Raw genomic sequence first — 23,537 nt, 5'->3', positions numbered from 1 at the left:
TCGCAACCTCTTCCAGCATCAGCCTCCCCCAGCATCAGCCTCTCTCCTCCCAGCCTCCCCCAGCATCAGCCTCTCTCCTCCCAGCCTCTCCCAGCATCAGCCTCCCCCCTCCCAGCCTCCTTCAGCATCAACCTTTCTCTCCTCCCAGCATCAGCCTCCCCCAGCATCAGCCTCTCTCCTCCCAGCCTCCCCCAGCATCATCAGCCTTCCCCAGCATCAGCCTCCCTCCTTCCAGCCTCCCCCAGTATCAGCCTCTCTCCCCCAGTATCAGCCTCCCTCCTTCCAGCCTCCCCCAGCATCAGCCTCCCTCCTCCCAGCCTCCCCCAGCATCAACCTCCCTCCTTCCAGCCTCCCCCAGCATCAGCCTCCCTCCTCCCAGCCTCCCCCAGCATCAGCCTCCCTTCTCCCAGCCTCCCCCAGCATCAGCCTCCCTCCTCCCAGCCTCCCCCAGCATCAGCCTCCCTCCTCCCAGCCTCCCCCAGAATCAGCCTCCCTCCTCCCAGCCTCCCCCAGCATCAGCCTCCCTCCTCCCAGCCTCCCCCAGCATCAGCCTCCCTCCTCCCAGCCTCCCCCAGCATCAGCCTTTCTCCTCCCAGCCTCCCCCAGCATCAGCCTCTCTCCTCCCAGCCTCCCCCAGCATCACCCTCTCTCCTCCCAGCCTCCCCCAGCATCAGCCTCTCTCCCCCAGCATCAGCCTCTCTCCTCCCAGCCTCCCCCAGCATCAGCCTCCCCCCTCCCAGCCTCAGCCTCCCCCCTCCCAGCCTCCCCCAGCATCGGCCTCCCCCAGCATCGGCCTCCCCCAGCATCGGCCTCCCTCAGCATCAGCCTCCTCCAGCATCAGCGTCTCTCCTCCCAGCATGCCCCAGTATCAGCCTCTGTTCCCCCAAGTCTCCCCCAGTATCAGCCTCTCTTCCCCCAAGTCTCCCCCAGTATCAGCCTCTCTTCCCCTCAGCCTCCCCCAGCATCAGCCTCTCTCCTCCCAGCCTCCCCCAGCATCAGCCTCCCCCAGCATCTTGCCTCCCCCCTCCCAGCCTCCCCCAGCATCAGCCTCCCCCCTCCCAGCCTCAGCCTCCCCCCCCAGCATCAGCCCCCCCAGCATCAGCCTCCCCCAGCATCAGCCTCTCTCCTCCCAGCCTCCCCCAGTATCAGCCTCTCTTCCCCAAGTCTCCCTCAGTATCAGCCTCTCTTCCCCCAAGTCTCCCCCAGTATCAGCCTCACTTCCCCCAAGTCTCCCCCAGTATCAGCCTCTTTTCCCCCAAGTCTCCCCCACTAGCAGCCTCTCTTCCCCCAAGTCCCCCTCCCCCCCATCAGCCTCTCTCCCCCCACCGCATGCGCAGATCTCTAGTCTGCATTAGAGACACCCAAACACTCCTATGAATCTTCAGCTCTGCGAGCACTTACCTGCTCCAGTGCCCACCGCCACCTTCCTGGCTCACGTGAGTATCCTCTTCTGACACCGGCTTTCATCGCGGCGTCCTCCGCGGCATCCTGCTGTGAGCTCTGCATGTGATGTCCACACAGCATTAGACGCAGCACAGAGGAAGGAGCTGATTGGCACACGCCTGTGATCCTGGAAGTGCAGGCGCCAGCAGTTCCGGGGTCAATCAGCTCCCTGTGCCCGGCCACTGCTGTTTGTCTGCATTCGCGTCCTAATTGATGCGGATACAAATAAATGGAGGTGTGCCTCTCCCCCCCTCCCCCCTCCAAAAACACAGCGGATTTAATCGACTGTCTAACGGAGAGGATGTGTAAAAAAAAAAATTTTTTTTGCTGCCAGAAGGTGCCGCCCCCCGCAATTTGCCGCCCCAGGCACAGGACCACGGGTGCATAGTGGTAAATATGGCCCTGCATGCAATAAAGCTTGTTGATGGCTGCGCTGTAGTCTTTCAACACATTGTGTTAACATGTGAACAGTACCTGAACTTTGAGACAGACTTTTTTTAAAACTCCGTGTTTGGATCCACGCCCCTGACACCTGGTGTCCAGTAAGAACCCCGAACTTTCTAGCTCGGGTTCACTCATGCCTATTGAGAGTATAATAACTGATGCCATATAGATAAAAGTTTTCTTTTATTTTTCCAGATGAAAATCGTTCGACATCTTATACACTAGTTTGAAGCCAGTGATAAGTCAGATTCTTATTGGTCAGAAAGTTATCTCCTATGCTCCATATAGCTATTTCACTGGACAACCCCTTTAAGCCACATTCACACATGCATGTGTGGTAGAGAATATGCATAAGCCATGGGGCTTCCATCCTAATAGGCACATAATGAGGCTGTGGATGTGTGAAAATGGCTTTAGATGAGGTAGAAACGTTGGCAAGTGAGATACAGGGATGCGAATAAATGTGTTGTGGAGGCAGTGTGGCCTAAACGTCTCTGGTCTGCTCTATTGATTGCACTTTTGCTATTAGTTTTGTCACCCTCACTTCTGTAAGATTGTAGAAAGAAAGGCTGCTTTTTCATAGATTGCTATTGGCAACCACATTATTTTTGTGATACTGCAGTCCTGATGGTAGTCACGGACTGAGCTCAGCATAGCATGAATTACACCCGCAGAGACTACAATTCCCGGCGTGCCATGCTCCGGAAAGGGCTTTTCTTGATGAAAGACTATGTGCTGCGGTAGGAGGAGCCGCCATTGGAGAGTGAGCGAGCAAGATGGAGAGTAGGAAGTCTGCAGGTATGCTGGGCTAGGAAGGGCAGCCGGAGCTAGCCGAGCACAGCCTGTGCCCTGTAATGGGGCAGTGCCGCCAGTGCCCGCCCTCACAGTGCCGTTACTGTACGGCTGCTGAGGTGGCTGGAAGCGGCTAGTCAGGACGGTTAGTGGCCAGTACATATAATATGGATTATTTGTACTCCGCACCCCCGGGTATTCCCTGATGTATCTGCTGCTTACTGGCGCCTCAGCGAAGGTCATGCAGCTATTATCGGGGACATTATCCTGCAGAGGAGACGATGATGGAGGCTTTGGCCACGGCATGATCTGTTATAGCAGTTTATTAGGTGTAATATTTACACATGTGGGGGAAGCAAACGATTAATATAGAGGGATATACACTAATATCCTTATATACCAAAATATTCCAATAATATTCCAATATATACTAATATATAGGGATCTACACTAACATATTCCAATATATACTAATATATAGGGACATACACTAATATATACTAATATACAGGGATGTACACTAATATATTCCAATATATACTAATATATAGGGACATATACTAATATATACTAATATATAGGGACATACACTAATATATACTAATATACAGGGATGTACACTAATATATTCCAATATACAGGGATATATACTAACATATTCCAATATATACTAATATATAGGGATATACACTAACATATTCCAATATATACTAATATATAGGGACATATACTAATATACAGGGATATACACTAATATATTCCAATATATACTAATATATAGGAATATACACTAATATATTCAAATATATACTAATATACAGGGATATACATTAATATATTCCAATATACAGGGATATATACTAACATATTCCAATATATACTAATATACAGGGATATACACAAATATATTCCAATATATTCTACTATATAGGGATATATACTAATATGTCAATATATACTAATATATTCCAATATATATTAATATACAGGGATATATACTAATATACAGGTATATTTGATATGTACCAATATATACTAATATGCAGGCATATACACTAATATATTCCAATATATCCTTATGTACAGGGATATACACTAATATATTCCACTATGTCCTTATGTACAGGGATATATACTAATATATCCTAATATACAGGGATATACACTAATATTACAACATATCCTTATATACAGGGATATATACTAAAATATTCCAATATATGGGTATATTCTCTAATATATTCCAATACATCCTAATATAAAGGGATATACACTAATATATTGCACTGTATCCTAATATACAGGGATATACACCAATATTACAATATATACTTATATGCAGGGATATATACTAAAATATTCCAATATATACTAATCTATAGGTATATACACTAATATATACCAATAATTCTTAAACTTAAGTGAGAAGTGACTGCATCAGCCATGTATGTTCCCCCTTAAGATGGTGTTTTCGCAGTCCTGCATCCAAGCTTTCTCTGGTGTGAGGGGCAGGTACATCTAAAACACACATCACACAGGTATGGCATGGTTTAGCACTGCGCTCCCGACACGACCTAACCATTTCTGCTTCAGGAGGACCAGGATGACTGTCAGGCAAGCAACCTGAACAAGAAAATACAAATGTTTAGACATATTTCAGCTTGATGCTGTTAAAGGGCAGGAGATATACTGTGGACCAAAAAGCACAATCTTACCTGCAGGAGGAGCTGATCAGATTGATAGACATTTTTGTTGGAAAGATGTCTTGAATTGTATTCATTGAAAATCTTGGCGACTGTATGATTGAGTCCAGTAGGCGGTCCTATTCAGTGATCGATGGTCTTCCCTGTATGACTGACAGCTCTGTCTGCATGCACAGTCATACAGGGAAGACCGTCAATCACTGAATAGGACCGCCCACTGGACGGAAGTTATACTGAGTCTTTTCCAGTAAACCTTTATGTAATTCTGGGTTCAGTCACAGCTCTGTATGGAAAGAGGCCGCTGTAACAGTGCCCTCTCACTGACTGACAGCCGCTGAGCATTAGAACCTGCTGTCAGTCATACACAAAGGGGTGGCTGAACCTGTGCAGGCACCGCCTTTCAACATGACATTTTATCAATCAAACCCCATTACAGATGAAATATCTGGTATACCTTTCAGCAGTTGTGCCTGTTATTTCATGCCTTTGTGCATCAGTTCAGTGTTTAATTCCATAGACAAGAAGGTTGCTGCTAAATTGACACAAAACCAATCCTTTGGGTAAGAAGGATGAAAAGACTGTAGTGGGAAATGTATTGGAACTGGCCCTGTAATCTGGTAGGTTGGCCGGTGCTGCACTTCATTGTTACTAACTTATACTGTCATTTATGGGACACATAGCCAAGGTGTGCTGTCTGTTTGTAGCTGACTTCTAAAAAAAAAAAAAAAAAAATCCTAAAGAAAAGATAGCATCAGGAAAATGTAACCCTTTCATGACTGGCCAATTTTTCGCTTTCCGTTTTTTTTTTTCTTTTTGCCATTCTTTTTCCGAGACACGTAACTTAAGCAGGCTTTACACACTGCGATATCGGTCCCGATATCGCTAGTGTGGGTACCCGCCCCCATCTGTTGCGTGACACGGGCAAATCGCTGCCCATGCCGCACAACATCGCCCAGACCCGTCACACATACTTACCTGCCCGGCGACGTCGCTGTGACCGGCGAACCGCCTCCTTTCTAAGGGTGCGGCGTCACAGCGACGTCACTGAGCGGCCGCCCAGTAGCAGCGGAGGGGCGGAGCTGAGCGGGACGTAACATCCCGCCCACCTCCTTCTTTCCGCATAGTGGCCGGGAGGCAGGTAAGGAGAGCTTCTTCGTTCCTGCGGTATCACACTGAGCGATGTGTACTGCTGCAGTAACGATTTTTGAGAATGGACCCCCATGTCACCGATGAGTGAGTTTGCACGTTTTTGCAACGATGCAAAATCGCTCATCGGTGTCACACGCAAAGACATCGCTAATGCGGCCGGATGTGCGTCACCAATTTTGTGACCCCAACGAGTTCGCATTAGCGATGTCGTAGCGTGTATAGCCCCCTTTATTTATTTTCCTGTCAATCTGGTCATGTGAGAGCTCGTTTTTTTGCGTAACAAGTTGTACTTTTAAATGGTCCCATTGGTTTTACCATATAGTTTACTGGAAAATAGGAAAAAAATTCCAAATGCGGAAAAAATGCAAAAAAGTGTGATTGCGCTATTTTTTTTAAGATTTTATTTACTGTGTTCATTATATGATAAAACTGATGTCAGTGTAATGCCTGAGGTGGATGCGAATTCCTAGACACCAAACATGAATAGGTTAACTTTTATCTAAGGGGTTAAAAAAAATCAGTTTCTCCGAAAAAAAAAGTGGTGTATTTTTTGTGCCATATTTCGCGACCCGTAGCGTTCTAATTTTTCGTGATCTGGGGCTCGGTGTCTGCTTATTTTTTGTATCTTGAGCTGATGTTTTTAATGGTCCCATTTTGCGCAAATGCTACATTTTTATCGCCTGTCATTGCATCTTGCGCAAAATTTGTGGCGACCAAAAAATGTAATTTTGGCATTTAGTATTTTTTTTTACCAATCAGGATAAGGCCAAATACATTAGTCATAATAGCGTAAAAAAAAACCTAGGCACACAACATGCTCTATATGAGGCAGATGTCACTTTGTACATTGGATTGCAAAAGACAAAAAGTAATGGAAATGCTGTTTTTTTTAGTTTAATTTTTTTTTTTATCTGTCTTTCTAATTTTAACTCCTATTGTGTCTGAGCAAGTGTAAAGGTGGTGTCACACATAGCGACGCAGCAGCGATCATGACCTTATCAGGATCGCTGCTGCGTCGTTACATGGTCGCTGGTGAGCTGTCAAACAGGCAGATCTCACCAGCGACCAGTGACCAGCCCCCAGCCAGCAGCGACGCGTGGAAGCGTAACTAAGGTAAATATCGGGTAACCGAGGAAAGCACTTCTCTTGGTTACCCGATATTTACCTTAGTTACTAGCACCGCTGCTCTCACGCTGCCAGTGCCGGCTCCCTGCACTCCTAGCATGAGTACACATCGGGTTAATTACCCGATGTGTACTCCAGCTACGTGTGCAGGGAGCCGGCACTGGCAGCGTGAGAGCGGCGGATGCTAGTAACTAAGGTAAATATCGGGTAACCAAGGAAAGGGCTTCTTGGTTACCCGATGTTTACCGTGTTTACAGCTTACCGCAGCTGCCAGACGCCGGCTCCCTGCTCGCTTCAGTTCGTCGCTCTCTCGCTGTCACACACAGCGATGTGTGCTTCACAGCGGGAGAGCAACAACTAAAAAATGAAGCAGAACATTCAGCAACGAGCGGCGACCTCACAGCAGGGGCCAGGTCGTTGCTGGATGTCACACACAGCGACAGTGATGGGACGTCGCTGCTACGTCACAGAAAATGGTGACTTAGCATTGACGTCGTTGTCGTTGTCGCTGTGTGTGACACCACCTTAAGATCTACAGAGAGGAATTGTAATTCTGCAGCCTATGACAGCTATAAAGATGAGATTACATGTCGTCGTCAGATTGCAGCAAAAGGGCCCAGTTTTGTATTGTAATGTGAATAACACATATACAGAGTGTACTACAGGGACTAATCCTACCTGGCTCTGGGTTGAAAGCCCCAAACTGATATGATTGGGATTTATGAAGCTGGAATTAAGGGTTATTAGACCAGTGGGCAGGCTGGTAATTGCATGTGTAATACAGGCACCAAAATGTGCCCATTAAAAATGAGTAAATCAGATCCCCCCCCTCCCCCCAGTTAGCGGCAATCTGAATATATATACAGTGGGGAAACTAAGTATTTGATACATTACCAATTTTGTAACTTTTCCTACCTACAAAGAATGGAGAAGTCTGTAATATTTATCATAAGTACACTTCAACTGTGAGAGACAAAGTAAAAAATCCAGAAAATCACATTGCATGATTTCTAACTAATTAATTTGCATTTTATTACATGAAATAAATATTTTATACAATAGAGAAACAGAACTTAATATTTGGTACAGAAATCTTTGTTTGCAATTACAGAGGTCAGACGCTTCCTGTAGTTCTTGACCAGGTTTGCACACACTGCAGCAGGGATTTTGGCCCACCCTTCCATTCAGATCTCCAGATCTTTCAGGTCACTCCTCCATACAGATCTCCAGATCTTTCAGGTCACTCCTCCGTACAGATCTCCAGATCTTTCAGGTCACTCCTCCGTACAGATCTCCAGATCTTTCAGTTCACTCCTCCATACGGATCTGCAGATCTTTCAGGTCACTCCTCCATACGGATCTCCAGATCTTTCAGGTCACTCCTCCATACGGATCTCCAGATCTTTCAGGTCTCTCCTCCATACGGATCTCCAGATCTTTCAGGTCTCTCCTCCATACGGATCTCCAGATCTTTCAGGTCACTCCTCCATACGGATCTCCAGATCTTTCAGGTCACTCCTCCATACGGATCTCCAAATCTTTCAGGTCACTCCTCCATACGGATCTGCAGATCTTTCAGGTCACTCCTCCATACGGATCTCCAGATCTTTCAGGTCACTCCTCCATACGGATCTCCAGATCTTTCAGGTCACTCCTCCATACAGATCTCCAGATCTTTCAGGTCACTCCTCCATACGGATCTCCAGATCTTTCAGGTCACTCCTCCGTACAGATCTCCAGATCTTTCAGGTCACTCCTCCCATACGGATCTCCAGATCTTTCAGGTCACTCCTCCCATACGGATCTCCAGATCTTTCAGGTCACTCCTCCATACGGATCTCCAGATCTTTCAGGTCACTCCTCCATACGGATCTCCAGATCTTTCAGGTCACTCCTCCATACGGATCTCCAGATCTTTCAGGTCACTCCTCCATACGGATCTCCAGATCTTTCAGGTCACTCCTCCATACGGATCTCCAGATCTTTCAGGTCACTCCTCCATACGGATCTCCAAATCTTTCAGGTCACTCCTCCATACGGATCTGCAGATCTTTCAGGTCACTCCTCCATACGGATCTCCAGATCTTTCAGGTCACTCCTCCATACGGATCTCCAGATCTTTCAGGTCACTCCTCCATACGGATCTGCAGATCTTTCAGGTCACTCCTCCATACGGATCTCCAGATCTTTCAGGTCACTCCTCCATACGGATCTCCAGATCTTTCAGGTCACTCCTCCATACGGATCTCCAGATCTTTCAGGTCACTCCTCCATACGGATCTCCAGATCTTTCAGGTCACTCCTCCATACGGATCTCCAGATCTTTCAGGTCACTCCTCCATACGGATCTCCAGATCTTTCAGGTCACTCCTCCATACGGATCTCCAGATCTTTCAGGTCACTCCTCCATACGGATCTCCAGATCTTTCAGGTCACTCCTCCATACCGATCACCAGATCTTTCAGGTCACTCCTCCATACCGATCTCCAGATCTTTCAGGTCACTCCTCCATACCGATCTCCAGATCTTTCAGGTCACTCCTCCATACCGATCTCCAGATCTTTCACGTCACTTCTCCATACCGATCTCCAGATCTTTCAGATTTCGGGGCTGTCACTGGACAACATTGAGTTTCAACTCGCTCCAAAGATTTTCTATTGTGTTCAGGTCTGGAGACTAGTTAAGCCACTGCGGGACCTTGAAATGCTTCTTACGAAGCCACTCCTTAGTTTCCCTAGCTGTGTGTTTCTGGTCATTGTCATGCTGGAAGACCCAGCCACTACCCATCTTCAATGCTCTTACTAAGGGAAGGAGCTTGTTGGCCAAAATCTTGCGATACATAACCCCATCTATCATCCCTTCAGTACAGTGCAGTCGTCTTGACTTATTTGCAGAAAAGCTTCCCCCAAAGTATGATGTTTCCACCTCCATGCTTCATAGTTGGGACGGTGTTCTCGGAGTTGTACTCATCCTTCGTTCTCCAAACACGGCGAGTGGAGTTGATACCAAAAAGTTCTCTTTTGGTCTCCTCTGATCATGTGACCTTCTCCCATGCCTCTTCTGGATCATCAAGATGGTCATTGGTGAACTTCAAACTGGCCTGGACATGTGCTGGCATGAGCAGGGGGGGACTTTGTGTGCCCTGCAGGATTTTAGTGTGTTACTAACGGTAATCTGAGCCTGTGGTCCCAGCTTCATTCAGGTCATTGATCAAGGCCTTCTGTGCAGTTCTAGACTGATTCCGGATTCTAGACTAATTCCCGACCTTCTTCACAATCATCCTTACCTCATGAGGTGAGATATTGCATGGAGCCTCAGACCGAATAAGATTGACAGTCCTCTTGTGTTTCTTCCATCTTCTAATAAATGCACTAACCGTTACTGCCTTCTCTCCAAGCTGCTTGCCTATTGTCTTGTAGCAGATCCTAGCCTTGTACAGGTCTAGAATTCTGTTCCTGGTGTCCTTAGACAGCTCTTTGAGTCTTGTCCATCATGTACAGGTTGGGGTGTGATTGAGGCCTCTTTCTCACGTCCTTGCAAAACTCACATGTTTTGCAAGGTCCGTGGTGTAGGTGCATATGTGTGTGCTTGTGTCCGTGTGTGTGTGTTCAGCGTGTGCTGTCTGTTTGCTAGCCGTGTGACATCTGCGTAGCACACGGACAGCATGAATTTTCATACTTACCTGTCCATGGTGCTGATGTCTCCAGCGCTGCTGCTGCTTCCGGTCCTCAGTGCAGTGAATATGCAATGAGCATAATGAGCGAGGGTCAGAAGCAAGTGACAGCAGTGCTGGAGAAGGTGAGTGTAGAAATTCATTGTATTTCACAGAAACCTGTTTTTTTCCCGGTACATTTCATACTGATTTCACACTGATCACATCCATGCGGTCTGTGTGACACCCGTGCTGCCGGAGAAAAACGACCACACGTATGCTCCACACGGAGACACGGTCCATGGGAAAACGCACGTGTGCGCAAACCCATTAAGTTTAATGAGTCTACGTGTGCCCGTGTCTTCAGTACGTGTGAAAATTGACGTCACACGTACCGGACACACGGATGTGTGAGGGGGGCCTGATTGTGTGGACAGGTGTCTTTTATACAGGTAACGAGTTCACACAGGTGCAATTGATGCAGGTGATGAGTGCAGAATAGGAGGACTTCTTCAACAAAAAAATAACAGGTCTGCGAGAGCCAGAATTCCTGCTGGTTGGTAGGTGATCAGACACTTATTTCATGCCATGAAATGCAAATGAATTATTAAAAAATCATACAATGTGATTTTTTTTTTTTTTTTAAATTTTTTTATGTAGTCTGTCACAGTTGAAGTCTACCTACAAAAAAATTACAGATTTCTCCATCCTTTGTAGGAGGGAACACTTTCAAAATCTGCAATGTATTAAATAAATAAATACATTTTCCCCACTGTAGATGCAATTTGAAAAATAAAGTTGGTGATGAATATAAGGCATGTTATCCAATAAGCAAATAGATGACATTTTGTGGAATGTGATGCCTAGTATTGTCAATGCCTCCTGATAGTATAAAATTGAACACATTTGATATTAATTTCCAATCCATATGATCATTGGTACCTAAAAATTAAGCTTTCTATATTGTCAGTCAGCATTCATTGTAGGGAATTTACCTAGACAAGTAATAAGACCCTTAATGCAAATTTCTACGAAGGAGAAATGTTACTATAAGGCAGGAGTGGGAAACCTTTTTTCTGTCGGGGGCCATTTGGAAATTTCTAACAACCTTCGGGGGCCGCAAAAAATATCAGCGTAAAAATTACCCTAATATATTTGGTCAAACTATTCACCCTTAATGTGGTGGCTGGAGCTTCTCTGTGGTGCAGCTGTGATGTTTGGGGATATTGATCATGTTGCTTCTCATAACTGCTTTACCATTTTGTCTTGGTCTGGGGCACAGTCAACTGATTGGTGAATCACATACATCACACAGGAGACGCTGGAGGCACTTACATCACAGGAGGGATTGGGGACATATGTATGTATGTGTGTGTGTGTATACATAAAGATAGATAGAGATATATATATATATATATAGATATATATATAGATATATATATAGATATATATATATAGATATATATATATATATATATATATAACTAGAAGGTGGCCCGATTCTACGCATCGGGTATTCTAGAATTTACGTATTGTGTAGTTCATGTATGATTTTTGTTATATATATAGATGTTGTTGTGTGTAGTTACGAAGTGTTTGTGTAGGGGCTGTACATGTTCTGGGTGTTGTCTGGGTGTGGCGGGGGGTGAGAGCGGTGTTGTTTGTGTGTTGCGTTGTTTGTGGAGCGCTGTGTGTCTGTAGCATTGTGTGTGTGTGTTGCGTGGTTTGTGTGTGTTTTGGGGGGAGGTATGTTTTGTGCAGTGTGTGTGTGTTGCGCGGTATGTGTGTATATTTATGTATGCCGCGGTGTTTGTGTGTTGGGTGTTGTGTGTGTGCAGCGTTGTCTGTGTGTGTGGGTGTCTGTGTACGGCGGTGTTTGTGTTTCCCAGTGTGTGTGTTGTGCAGTGCGCGTGTGTGTGTGTTGGGGGGAGGTGTGCACCTCCCATCGTGCTCCATCCCCCATGCTGCGCACCCCCCATCGTGCTCAATCCCCCAAGCTGCGCACCTCCCATCGTGCTCAATCCCCCAAGCTGCGCACCCCCCATCGTGCTCCATCCCCTAAGCTGCGCACCCCCCATCGTGCTCCATCCCCTAAGCTGCGCACCCCCCATCGTGCTCCATCCCCCTAAGCTGCGCACTCCCCATCGTGCTCCATCCGCCATGCTGCGCACTCCCAAACGTGCTCCATCCGCCATGCTGCGCACTCCCAAACGTGCTCCATCCGCCATGCTGCGCACTCCCAAACGTGCTCCATCCGCCATGCTGCGCACTCCCAAACGTGCTCCATCCGCCATGCTGCGCACTCCCAAACGTGCTCCATCCGCCATGCTGCGCACTCCCAAACGTGCTCCATCCGCCATGCTGCGCACTCCCAAACGTGCTCCATCCGCCATGCTGCGCACTCCCAAACGTGCTCCATCCGCCATGCTGCGCACTCCCAAACGTGCTCCATCCGCCATGCTGCGCACTCCCAAACGTGCTCCATCCGCCATGCTGCGCACTCCCAAACGTGCTCCATCCGCCATGCTGCGCACTCCCAAACGTGCTCCATCCGCCATGCTGCGCACTCCCATACGTGCTCCATCCGCCATGCTGCGCACTCCCATACGTGCTCCATCCGCCATGCTGCGCACTCCCATACGTGCTCCATCCGCCATGCTGCGCACTCCCAAACGTGCTCCATCCGCCATGCTGCGCACTCCCAAACGTGCTCCATCCGCCATGCTGCGCACTCCCAAACGTGCTCCATCCGCCATGCTGCGCACTCCCAAACGTGCTCCATCCGCCATGCTGCGCACTCCCAAACGTGCTCCATCCGCCATGCTGCGCACTCCCAAACGTGCTCCATCCGCCATGCTGCGCACTCCCAAACGTGCTCCATCCGCCATGCTGCGCACTCCCAAACGTGCTCCATCCGCCATGCTGCGCACTCCCAAACGTGCTCCATCCGCCATGCTGCGCACTCCCAAACGTGCTCCATCCGCCATGCTGCGCACTCCCAAACGTGCTCCATCCGCCATGCTGCGCACTCCCAAACGTGCTCCATCCGCCATGCTGCGCACTCCCAAACGTGCTCCATCCGCCATGCTGCGCACTCCCAAACGTGCTCCATCCGCCATGCTGCGCACTCCCAAACGTGCTCCATCCGCCATGCTGCGCACTCCCAAACGTGCTCCATCCGCCATGCTGCGCACTCCCAAACGTGCTCCATCCGCCATGCTGCGCACTCCCAAACGTGCTCCATCCGCCATGCTGCGCACTCCCAAACGTGCTCCATCCGCCATGCTGCGCACTCCCAAACGTGCTCCATCCGCCATGCTGCGCACTCCCAAACGTGCTCCATCCGCCATGCTGCGCACTCCCAAACGTGCTCCATCCGCCATGCTGCGCACTCCCAAACGTGCTCCATCCGCCATGCTGCGCACTCCCAAACGTGCTCCATCCGCCATGCTGCGCACTCCCAAACGTGCTCCATCCGCCATGCTGCGCACTCCCAAACGTACTCCATCAGCTTCTCTCCTCCCAGCATCAGCCACTCTCTCCCCAGCATCAGCCACTCTGTCCCCAGCATCAGCCTCTCTGTCTCCAGCATCAGCCTCTCTGTCTCCAGCATCAGCCTCTCTGTCTCCAGCATCAGCCTCTCTGTCTCCAGCATCAGCCTCTCTGTCTCCAGCATCAGCCTCTCTGTCTCCAGCATCAGCCTCTCTGTCTCCAGCATCAGCCTCTCTGTCTCCAGCATCAGCCTCTCTGTCCCCAGCATCAGCCTCTCTGTCTCCAGCATCAGCCTCTCTGTCCCCAGCATCAGCCTCTCTGTCCCCAGCATCAGCCTCTCTGTCCCCAGCATCAGCCTCTCTGTCCCCAGCATCAGCCTCTCTGTCCCCAGCATCAGCCTCTCTGTCCCCAGCATCAGCCTCTCTGTCCCCAGCATCAGCCTCTCTGTCCCCAGCATCAGCCTCTCTGTCCCCAGCATCAGCCTCTCTGTCCCCAGCATCAGCCTCTCTGTCCCCAGCATCAGCCTCTCTGTCCCCAGCATCAGCCTCTCTGTCCCCAGCATCAGCCTCTCTGTCCCCAGCATCAGCCTCTCTGTCCCCAGCATCAGCCTCTCTGTCCCCAGCATCAGCCTCTCTGTCCCCAGCATCAGCCTCTCTGTCCCCAGCATCAGCCTCTCTGTCCCCAGCATCAGCCTCTCTGTCCCCAGCATCAGCCTCTCTGTCCCCAGCATCAGCCTCTCTGTCCCCAGCATCAGCCTCTCTGTCCCCAGCATCAGCCTCTCTGTCCCCAGCATCAGCCTCTCTGTCCCCAGCATCAGCCTCTCTGTCCCCAGCATCAGCCTCTCTGTCCCCAGCATCAGCCTCTCTGTCCCCAGCATCAGCCTCTCTGTCCCCAGCATCAGCCTCTCTGTCCCCAGCATCAGCCTCTCTGTCCCCAGCATCAGCCTCTCTGTCCCCAGCATCAGCCTCTCTGTCCCCAGCATCAGCCTCTCTGTCCCCAGCATCAGCCTCTCTGTCCCCAGCATCAGCCTCTCTGTCCCCAGCATCAGCCTCTCTGTCCCCAGCATCAGCCTCTCTGTCCCCAGCATCAGCCTCTCTGTCCCCAGCATCAGCCTCTCTGTCCCCAGCATCAGCCTCTCTGTCCCCAGCATCAGCCTCTCTGTCCCCAGCATCAGCCTCTCTGTCCCCAGCATCAGCCTCTCTGTCCCCAGCATCAGCCTCTCTGTCCCCAGCATCAGCCTCTCTGTCCCCAGCATCAGCCTCTCTGTCCCCAGCATCAGCCTCTCTGTCCCCAGCATCAGCCTCTCTGTCCCCAGCATCAGCCTCTCTGTCTCCAGCATCAGCCTCTCTGTCCCCAGCATCAGCCTCTCTGTCCCCAGCATCAGCCTCTCTGTCCCCAGCATCAGCCTCTCTGTCCCCAGCATCAGCCTCTCTGTCCCCAGCATCAGCCTCTCTGTCCCCAGCATCAGCCTCTCTGTCCCCAGCATCAGCCTCTCTGTCCCCAGCATCAGCCTCTCTGTCCCCAGCATCAGCCTCTCTGTCCCCAGCATCAGCCTCTCTGTCCCCAGCATCAGCCTCTCTGTCCCCAGCATCAGCCTCTCTGTCCCCAGCATCAGCCTCTCCGTCCCAGCCTTCCCCTGGATCAGCCTCTCTCATCCCAGCATCAGCCTCTCTGTCCCCAGCATCAGCCTCTCTGTCCCCAGCATCAGCCTCTCTGTCTCCAGCATCAGCCTCTCTGTCTCCAGCATCAGCCTCTCTGTCTCCAGCATCAGCCTCTCTGTCTCCAGCATCAGCCTCTCTGTCTCCAGCATCAGCCTCTCTGTCTCCAGCATCAGCCTCTCTGTCCCCAGCATCAGCCTCTCTGTCTCCAGCATCAGCCTCTCTGTCCCCAGCATCAGTCTCTCCATCCCAGCCTTCCCCAGGATCAGCCTCTCTCATCCCAGCATCAGCCTCTCTGTTCCCAGCATCAGCCTCCCCATCCCAGCCTTCCCCAGGATCAGCCTCTCTCCTCCCAGCCTCCTCCAGCACGCCATGATCCTCTGCCGACACTCACAGATCCGAACGCATACACTCACACACACCCGATCGCATACACTCACACACACACACAATGACGATATCGCACATACGCGCTTATACTCACAACATCCGGAGATACCACATGCTTCTGGCCATGTGATCCTCCGGCAGGTCCTGGAAGCTCACAGCACAGTATCGCCGCCGAGAAGCAAGCGATATCCCAGGATGTTGTGAGTATGTGGATGCGATGTGATGTGTGTGTGTGTGATGTGTGTGTGATGTGTGTGTGTGTGTGATGTGTGTGTGTGTGTGATGTGTGTGTGTGTGTGATGTGTGTGTGTGTGATGTGTGTGTGAGTGAGTGTGATCTGATGTGTGTGTATGTGTGTGTGTGTGTGTATGTTCCGCCGCTGCAGGACCTTGATGTGTGGATGCGATGTGAGGTGTGTGTGAGGTGTGTGTGAGGTGTGTGTGAGGTGTGTGTGAGGTGTGTGTGAGGTGTGTGTGAGGTGTGTGTGAGGTGTGTGTGAGGTGTGTGTGAGGTGTGTGTGAGGTGTGTGTGAGGTGTGTGTGAGGTGTGTGTGAGGTGTGTGTGTGAGGTGTGTGTGTGTGAGGTGTGTGTGTGTGAGGTGTGTGTGTGTGAGGTGTGTGTGTGTGAGGTGTGTGTGTGTGAGGTGTGTGTGTGTGAGGTGTGTGTGTGTGAGGTGTGTGTGTGTGAGGTGTGTGTGTGTGAGGTGTGTGTGTGTGAGGTGTGTGTGTGTGAGGTGTGTGTGTGTGAGGTGTGTGTGTGTGAGGTGTGTGTGTGTGAGGTGTGTGTGTGTGAGGTGTGTGTGTGTGAGGTGTGTGTGTGTGAGGTGTGTGTGTGTGAGGTGTGTGTGTGAGGTGTGTGTGTGAGGTGTGTGTGTGAGGTGTGTGTGTGAGGTGTGTGTGTGAGGTGTGTGTGTGAGGTGTGTGTGTGAGGTGTGTGTGTGAGGTGTGTGTGTGAGGTGTGTGTGTGAGGTGTGTGTGTGAGGTGTGTGTGTGAGGTGTGTGTGTGAGGTGTGTGTGTGAGGTGTGTGTGTGAGGTGTGTGTGTGAGGTGTGTGTGTGAGGTGTGTGTGTGAGGTGTGTGTGTGAGGTGTGTGTGTGAGGTGTGTGTGTGAGGTGTGTGTGTGAGGTGTGTGTGTGAGGTGTGTGTGTGAGGTGTGTGTGTGAGGAGTGTGTGTGAGGAGTGTGTGTGAGGAGTGTGTGTGAGAGTGAGTGTGTGAGAGTGAGTGTGTGAGAGTGAGTGTGTGAGAGTGTGTGTGAGAGTGTGTGTGTGCGTGTGGATCTTCCGCCGCTGCAGGACCTTGATGTGCTGGTAACTATGCTACCATGGTTACCAGCGCATCACGTCCCCCACTCGCACGGGAGCCCACACCAGCATACGGCGGGGGTGGGGGTGGGGGCAGAGCTAACGTCCATTGCGTGAGGGGACGGGGCGTGGCGTGGCCGAGTTGCCAATGCCTGCAGGGTGCCGGGGCGAGAGGCCAATCTGTGGGGGGGCGGAGCATGGGCGAGTGGCTGGCCAATCCGTGTGGGGGCGCAGCCTGGGCGAGCGGCCAATCGGTGTGGGGGGGCGGGGCCATGGCGAGCCCAGCGGCCAATCAGCTTTGTGTCACCGTAAGGACACAATGTCACCGGAAGGACACAATTTTGAAGCATGACAGACAGACAGACACACAGACAGACACACAGACAGACACACAGACAGACACACAGACAGACACACAGACAGACACACAGACAGACACACAGACAGACACACAGACAGACACACAGACAGACACACAGACAGACACACAGACAGACACACAGACAGACACACAGACAGACACACAGACAGACACACAGACAGACACACAGACAGACACACAGACAGACACACAGACAGACACACAGAATAAGGCAATTATATATATAGATAATATATGTATGTACACATACATCACAGGAGGGGCTAGGGACATATACACATCACAGGAGGGACTGGGGCTCGGACATCACTGGGGGGCATGAACAGTACTGCTGGGCATGGACAGCACTGGCGGTGGCATAGACAACACTAGAAGGGCACGAACAGGACTGGGTGGCACACAGCACTGGGAGGCTGACACACAGCACTGGGAGGCATACAGAGCAACAGGAGGCTCATAGCAGTAGGAGTCTCACAGCAGTGGGAGGCAGGGAGACATGCACAGCAGGGAGGCCCGCGGCATGCACAGCAGGGAGGCCAGTAAACCTGCTGCTCCTCTTCTTCTGTGGGACGGGAACGCAGCACATCTCATGCGTACCCTGCCCACAAGGTAGGTCCTTAGCACGCTGGCACAGGCCACACATTGTGATTTAAAGGGCCGGCAGCCGACAATCGCAGCTCCCGACCCAGTACTGTGGTCTCTAGTAATGTGCCCAGGGGTCGCATAAAACGTCTTCGAGGGCCGCAGGTTCCCCACCCCTGCTATAAGGGAATATTCATAGATTGGCTCCAGAAATTTCTGAGCCAGTAATTCATACATTCATGTCCATAAGGTATGCAGAAAATATATACAGATTTTGCAGAAATAACCACTTTCACATGGATGGATCAGATTTATCATTCTTGGGGCAGGCAGCATTAGAACTCACTAACCAGTGTCAAGGAGCATACATATGCTTACACAATGGGCATAATTACTGATAAAAGAAAGCTTTGTTTCCTGCCTGGAACTGTAACCCTGGGTACGAGCCCTAAGTGGTGAATGTCACGAGGCCTGGAGTGGGCGGCAGAGAGAACAGATTATTCCATGTTCATCCATGGTTTGTTATGGATGTTCACTTGGATTACATATAATCCCAATCACTGAGAAAAAATTTGAATGGATTTTTTGTATAAATGTTTATGACTATCCAAGACCACATCTGGCATCCACAATGTCCCATTAATGCCAGTAAGACGTATTTTTACATTTCTTTTGACTTTAGGTATAGGAGGCAGGAGGTTTGCATCTGTTCCTCCAAAACCTGCAAAAACAAGTACATATATTCAGTACCAAGAGGAACTTATTGAAAAGAAGAAAAGAGAAATTGAGGCCAAAGCTCAGCAACAAGCCAAGCGTTCCCAGCAGAGCATCCCGGCTCAAGGCACAGAGTAAGTTGAATGCCACGCTATAAAGGTCTTTATTTGCAAGGACTTTTAATACTTACTCAATGTTCACACCTTCAACTTTATGTTCAATCTATTTTTATTGTAAACATGTCATATTATACATATAAAGCATATAAAACAGGATATCCAACATGTCAGTCATTATAAGTTGCATAGTAAAGAAGTAAAAATGTCTCAATTTAACCAAATAATGTGCACTGTTCAGCAATAATCATATCAGATTAGATTCCAACAGGAATCCAGGAAAAAGAAAAGAAAACAGAAAAAATCTAAAACACCCCTTTATTAAATCTGTAATACAATTGCAGTTATTTTATGGCACTGTCGGGTTATTAAATAACAAGAAAGGGATTCCAAAGACTACCAGTATATAGACATAAGTCAAATCCTACACATCATCTACCTCTATAGACTTCATGTACGAATTTGATCTAACGGACCATGCTATTTTTTGGAATCCAGAAATTTGAGACGTTGGCAAGCAATATGTACAGGATAATAAAAACAAAAAAATCATAGATAAGAGATCTAGAGAGAAAAAAGAAAAACAAAGAGGAAAAAAAGGGAGAGAGCAGAGAAGGAAAAAAAAAAAAAAAGAGGGGGGAAGTAGGTAGCAGTGTGAGTTAGCTAGGGAGACGAAGGGAAAGGGGGGGAAGGTTTGGTTAGGTTGGGGGGGGCTCCCTCTGACGTCTGAGAATCAGGTAATGCTACATTCTGTCCAGTTCATCCCAGTCTATGCTTTACTCCACCAACCTAATAAGAAGTCATGGCTCCATCAAAACAGTTTATGAAAGTCTGAAGAATCTTTAAATAGGATCCACTCCTCCCAGGTCCTGCAAAATTTGTCGCTAGTACCAGCAATGTCGGCAGAGAGCTCCTCCATTCTGCATATGTTTGCCTTTTCAGAATACCACTCCCAGATAGGAGGTATCGTAGAGAACTTCCAGTACCTAGGTATGATGGAGCGCGCCACCGCCAGGCAGAAGCGGAGTATGTCTCTTTTATGATAAGCGATTGAGTGTGGTAACATGGAGAGGAGAACTATCTTGGGGCAGTTCTCCACTGTCTTTCCAGTTATAATCTGATAATTGGCAAGGACCTTTCCCCAAAACTGTTTTGTTCCAGCACACTCCCACCAGATATGCGTCATTGTTCCGACGTCTCGCCCGCATCTCCAACACAACACAGACACTGAATGGAATATGATATTTAATTTAGACGGAAACTGGTACCAACGTGACAAAATTTTAAAATTCTTCTCCCCTGCAGAGCACGCGACTGACAGTTTGAGTAAATAAGAAATATTTCTTCCACTCGTCGGGTGAGATATGCTGCTTCAGCTCCCTTTCCCAAGCCAATCGGTAGCCTCATTTGCCCGAGACCCCAACTCTGATAAGAATACCGTACAGAAGGGTGACTGTGTGTTCAGGCGGGACATTTTTAGTGAACAGTTCTTCAAAGGCACTACAGGTTCCCAGAATTCGGCCAGTGGGTTCCCCCGAAGAGACAAATGCCTGTAGTTGGAAGAACCCCAACCATTGTGAACCTCTAGACGGAAGTTGTGTCCGAAAAGTTTGGAATGAGGGTACTTACCATCAATCAGTATGTGCCCCAAGCGGATATCTTTCTCCAGCCGAAGTAGCATCTCTGCTTGTATCCAGGACGAAATGATGGAGTGTAGAATAAAGGAGCAAGGGGGCCAACGGGCTACGAAGGGGATATTTTTTTTGGATATTGTGTGACAATCTCTAAGCGTTTCTTTGGTAAATTCTGAAAGTAGCCCCACACTAGAAAGGTCTGAGGGAGATATCCAAGGAAGGTGTCTGAGAGGAATCTCCAATCCTTCTTGCTCTACCCGAATTCATTGCTTGGAGTCACTATTGAAATGCCAGTCTAATATGCGGGTCAAAGCCGCGGCCTGCATATAGACTCTGAAGTTAGGGAGGCCCGCTCCTCCACATTCCTTTGGGAGGGTAAGAGTGCGTAGGTTGATTCTAGGTTATACCTTACCCCATATGAATCGGACAATGGCAGATTAAAGGTTACGAAAAAAATTACTGGGAGGAGAAATGTGAATGGTTTGAAAGTAGTACAGAAAGCTTGGTAGGATATCCATTTTAAGGACTTTCATCCTGCCCATACAAGACAATTTCAGTCCCCCATAAGACTTGAGGTTTTTAATTGTACCTTCTAGTAGTGGTAAGTGGTTAAGTGCATATTGTTTAGAGAGATTCGCTGGAATTGAAATGCCCAAATATTTAATGGCCGAAGGTCTCCATTTGAATGGGAAGTTAGACATTGCCCGGGAAACTTCGGTTTGGGTCAAAGAAATGTTTAATGCTTCTGATTTTGATAGATTAACTTTAAAGTTACTAAGGAGGCCGAATCGTTCGAATTCCAACATTATAAATGGAATCGATATATGTGGTTGAGAGATCTGTATAACAGGAGATCATCTGCATACAATGCGATTTTGTGGTGAGCATCCCCGATCTTGAGTCCCTTGATGTTACTATTTCCCCTGAGAGCGTTAGTTAAGTGTTTCATGATTACTACATAGAAAAGAGGAGATAAGGGGCAGCCTTGTCTGGTCCCGTTTCTTCTAGCGAAGGAGGAGGATAAACCCCATTAACCCTAACCTTAGCAGTTGGGTTATCATATAAGGTGCCAATCTTCTGTATGAATCAGGGTCCCAGTCCCAATTGACCCAATGCTGCTCTCAAAAAGCCTCAATGGACTCTGTCAAAGGCCTTCTCAGCATCGATGGCTAGGAGGCCCAGCGGAATTGAATTCTTTTAGCTTTAGCAATATGAGACAGAGTTTTAATTGTATTGTCTCTTGCTTCACAGCCTTTGACAAAACCCACCTGGTCTGTGATAATGACGGAGGGCAGAAAAGGGGACAATCTATCGGTCAACATCTTAGGATAAAGTTTTAGATCAACATTTAATAATGAGATAGGGCGATAGCTTGCAGCTAATAATGGGTCTTTCCCCGGCACACCTTCAACTTTAGATAGTGTTGTTTTTATTTTCTCTTTTTAGGCTGAGGCCACACGGGGATTACTGCGAGTCCTCGCATGACACTCGGCTCACACTCGCAGCACAGTGGGAGTGGAGTGCCATGCGAGGGTCATGCGACACTGGTCCGATCGTGTGTTAAGACCACAGCTGCCGAAAAAGGGGTGGCGCTGCGGAGGGGAGGGAGGGATTTATCTCCCGGTTTCTTCCGTTGCCGACTGATGCGAGAATCACATTGCACTCATGGTACACCGGTGTAATGCGAGTGCAGTGCGATGTTTCTCTCGCCCCATAGACTGGAATGGGCGCGAGTGGAACAAGATCGCATTACACTCGCAGCATGTTGACTGTTTTCGGGCCCATAGGAGTAATATTGGGCCAAGTGGAATGCAAATTTTTTTTTTTTCTCATTCCACTGGCTCCGTATTACTCACCGTGTGTGCTAGGCCTTAAATTATTGATGGCTGCCATGTATCACCATGTACATATGTCATGGTTGCTGGAAGCAGAAGTGGTGTCTCCACCCTTGTGAATTCAGTAGACTAAAGGGGGTGTGAGGCAAATCCCGGGATATGAAGATGAATTATGACTCCAGTCATAGTCCCTCATCACTCCCTGGCAGTGCCCCCTCCCTTCTTGTTCTCAGTGTTCCACTTACACCTCCATGGCCATGTCCTGTGATATGGAGATGAGGTGGTGTGGGAACAATGGACACAGGATGACTCCCTGCCGTCACCCTGTAGTAGGGCTGCTAGCTAGTTAGCAAGGCTATGGAAATAGCCAGACAGAACGACTCCAGTAAAAAATGGTTCATATCTCGCAAGCCATATTTCCGATAAATATGGCAACCATAAAAATGGTGTCTCCGCATGCAGACGATGCCGGCACACCCTTTTTATGGGAGCAGGACATTGGGAAATGCCCCAGGCGTGATATCAGCCAATGGGGAACTGGCAGACAGGTCATGAGTCCCCTCGTTCTGTAGCTAAATTCATAACTGTCACAATGAGAGCATTGGCGTCCGCCTACGACGCTCCCAGGCAAAGTTATGGCCCATATTCCATGTTGGGATATTGTCCATAACTCAAGCCAGGGGTGGAGCAGTGTTCCCTGTGAGGTCACGAAGGTAGGAGGGGACCTGGATCTGCCCAGGTTGATAACCCTACTTCGGCCATTTTCCAGTGTTCTTCTGCTCGGGGGCCTGGTTGGGAAAGACCTGTGAGGGAGTTCCTGGAAACCTGGTCTACAGCGCCCCCCTGTGGCCAGACGCAACAAGGTAACTGCTGGAACTGTGTATGCCTGTTTGTAACCCATGCTTTGATTGTAACTGTACTCTGACATATGTATATTCTGTAGATTCCCTATTGTATATATTGTAGTTCTAGTGTGCTTTAGGCTGATTAAATTATATAATTAATCTTGGGCTGTTCTGTTATCTCGATCTTGAATCCCACGTCTGTGTGTTCGGCTAATAGTTACCGTGAAGCGGTTGGTGGCAGCGAGTTGTGCCAAGGATTGTTGTGGGGAGGCCAGTGAGA

At 49.0% G+C, this 23,537-nt stretch overlaps 1 protein-coding gene across 1 annotated transcript in view; it reads left to right on the top strand.

Annotated features, from left to right (window-relative positions):
- Positions 1 to 23,537, top strand: part of LOC142309399 (SURP and G-patch domain-containing protein 1-like) — a 105,568-nt gene that overhangs the window by 66,593 nt on the left and 15,438 nt on the right. The window contains exon 2 of the mRNA XM_075347188.1: positions 18,796 to 18,961. Within this exon, the coding sequence (XP_075203303.1) occupies positions 18,796 to 18,961 (166 nt within the window). The remainder of the gene's footprint in view (positions 1 to 18,795; positions 18,962 to 23,537) is intronic.

This window comes from Anomaloglossus baeobatrachus, chromosome 1, assembly GCF_048569485.1.
Source record: "Anomaloglossus baeobatrachus isolate aAnoBae1 chromosome 1, aAnoBae1.hap1, whole genome shotgun sequence".
Taxonomy (NCBI): domain Eukaryota; kingdom Metazoa; phylum Chordata; class Amphibia; order Anura; family Aromobatidae; genus Anomaloglossus; species Anomaloglossus baeobatrachus.
Note: the sequence above shows the minus strand (reverse complement) of the source record. Positions and strands in the feature narration are given on the sequence as shown.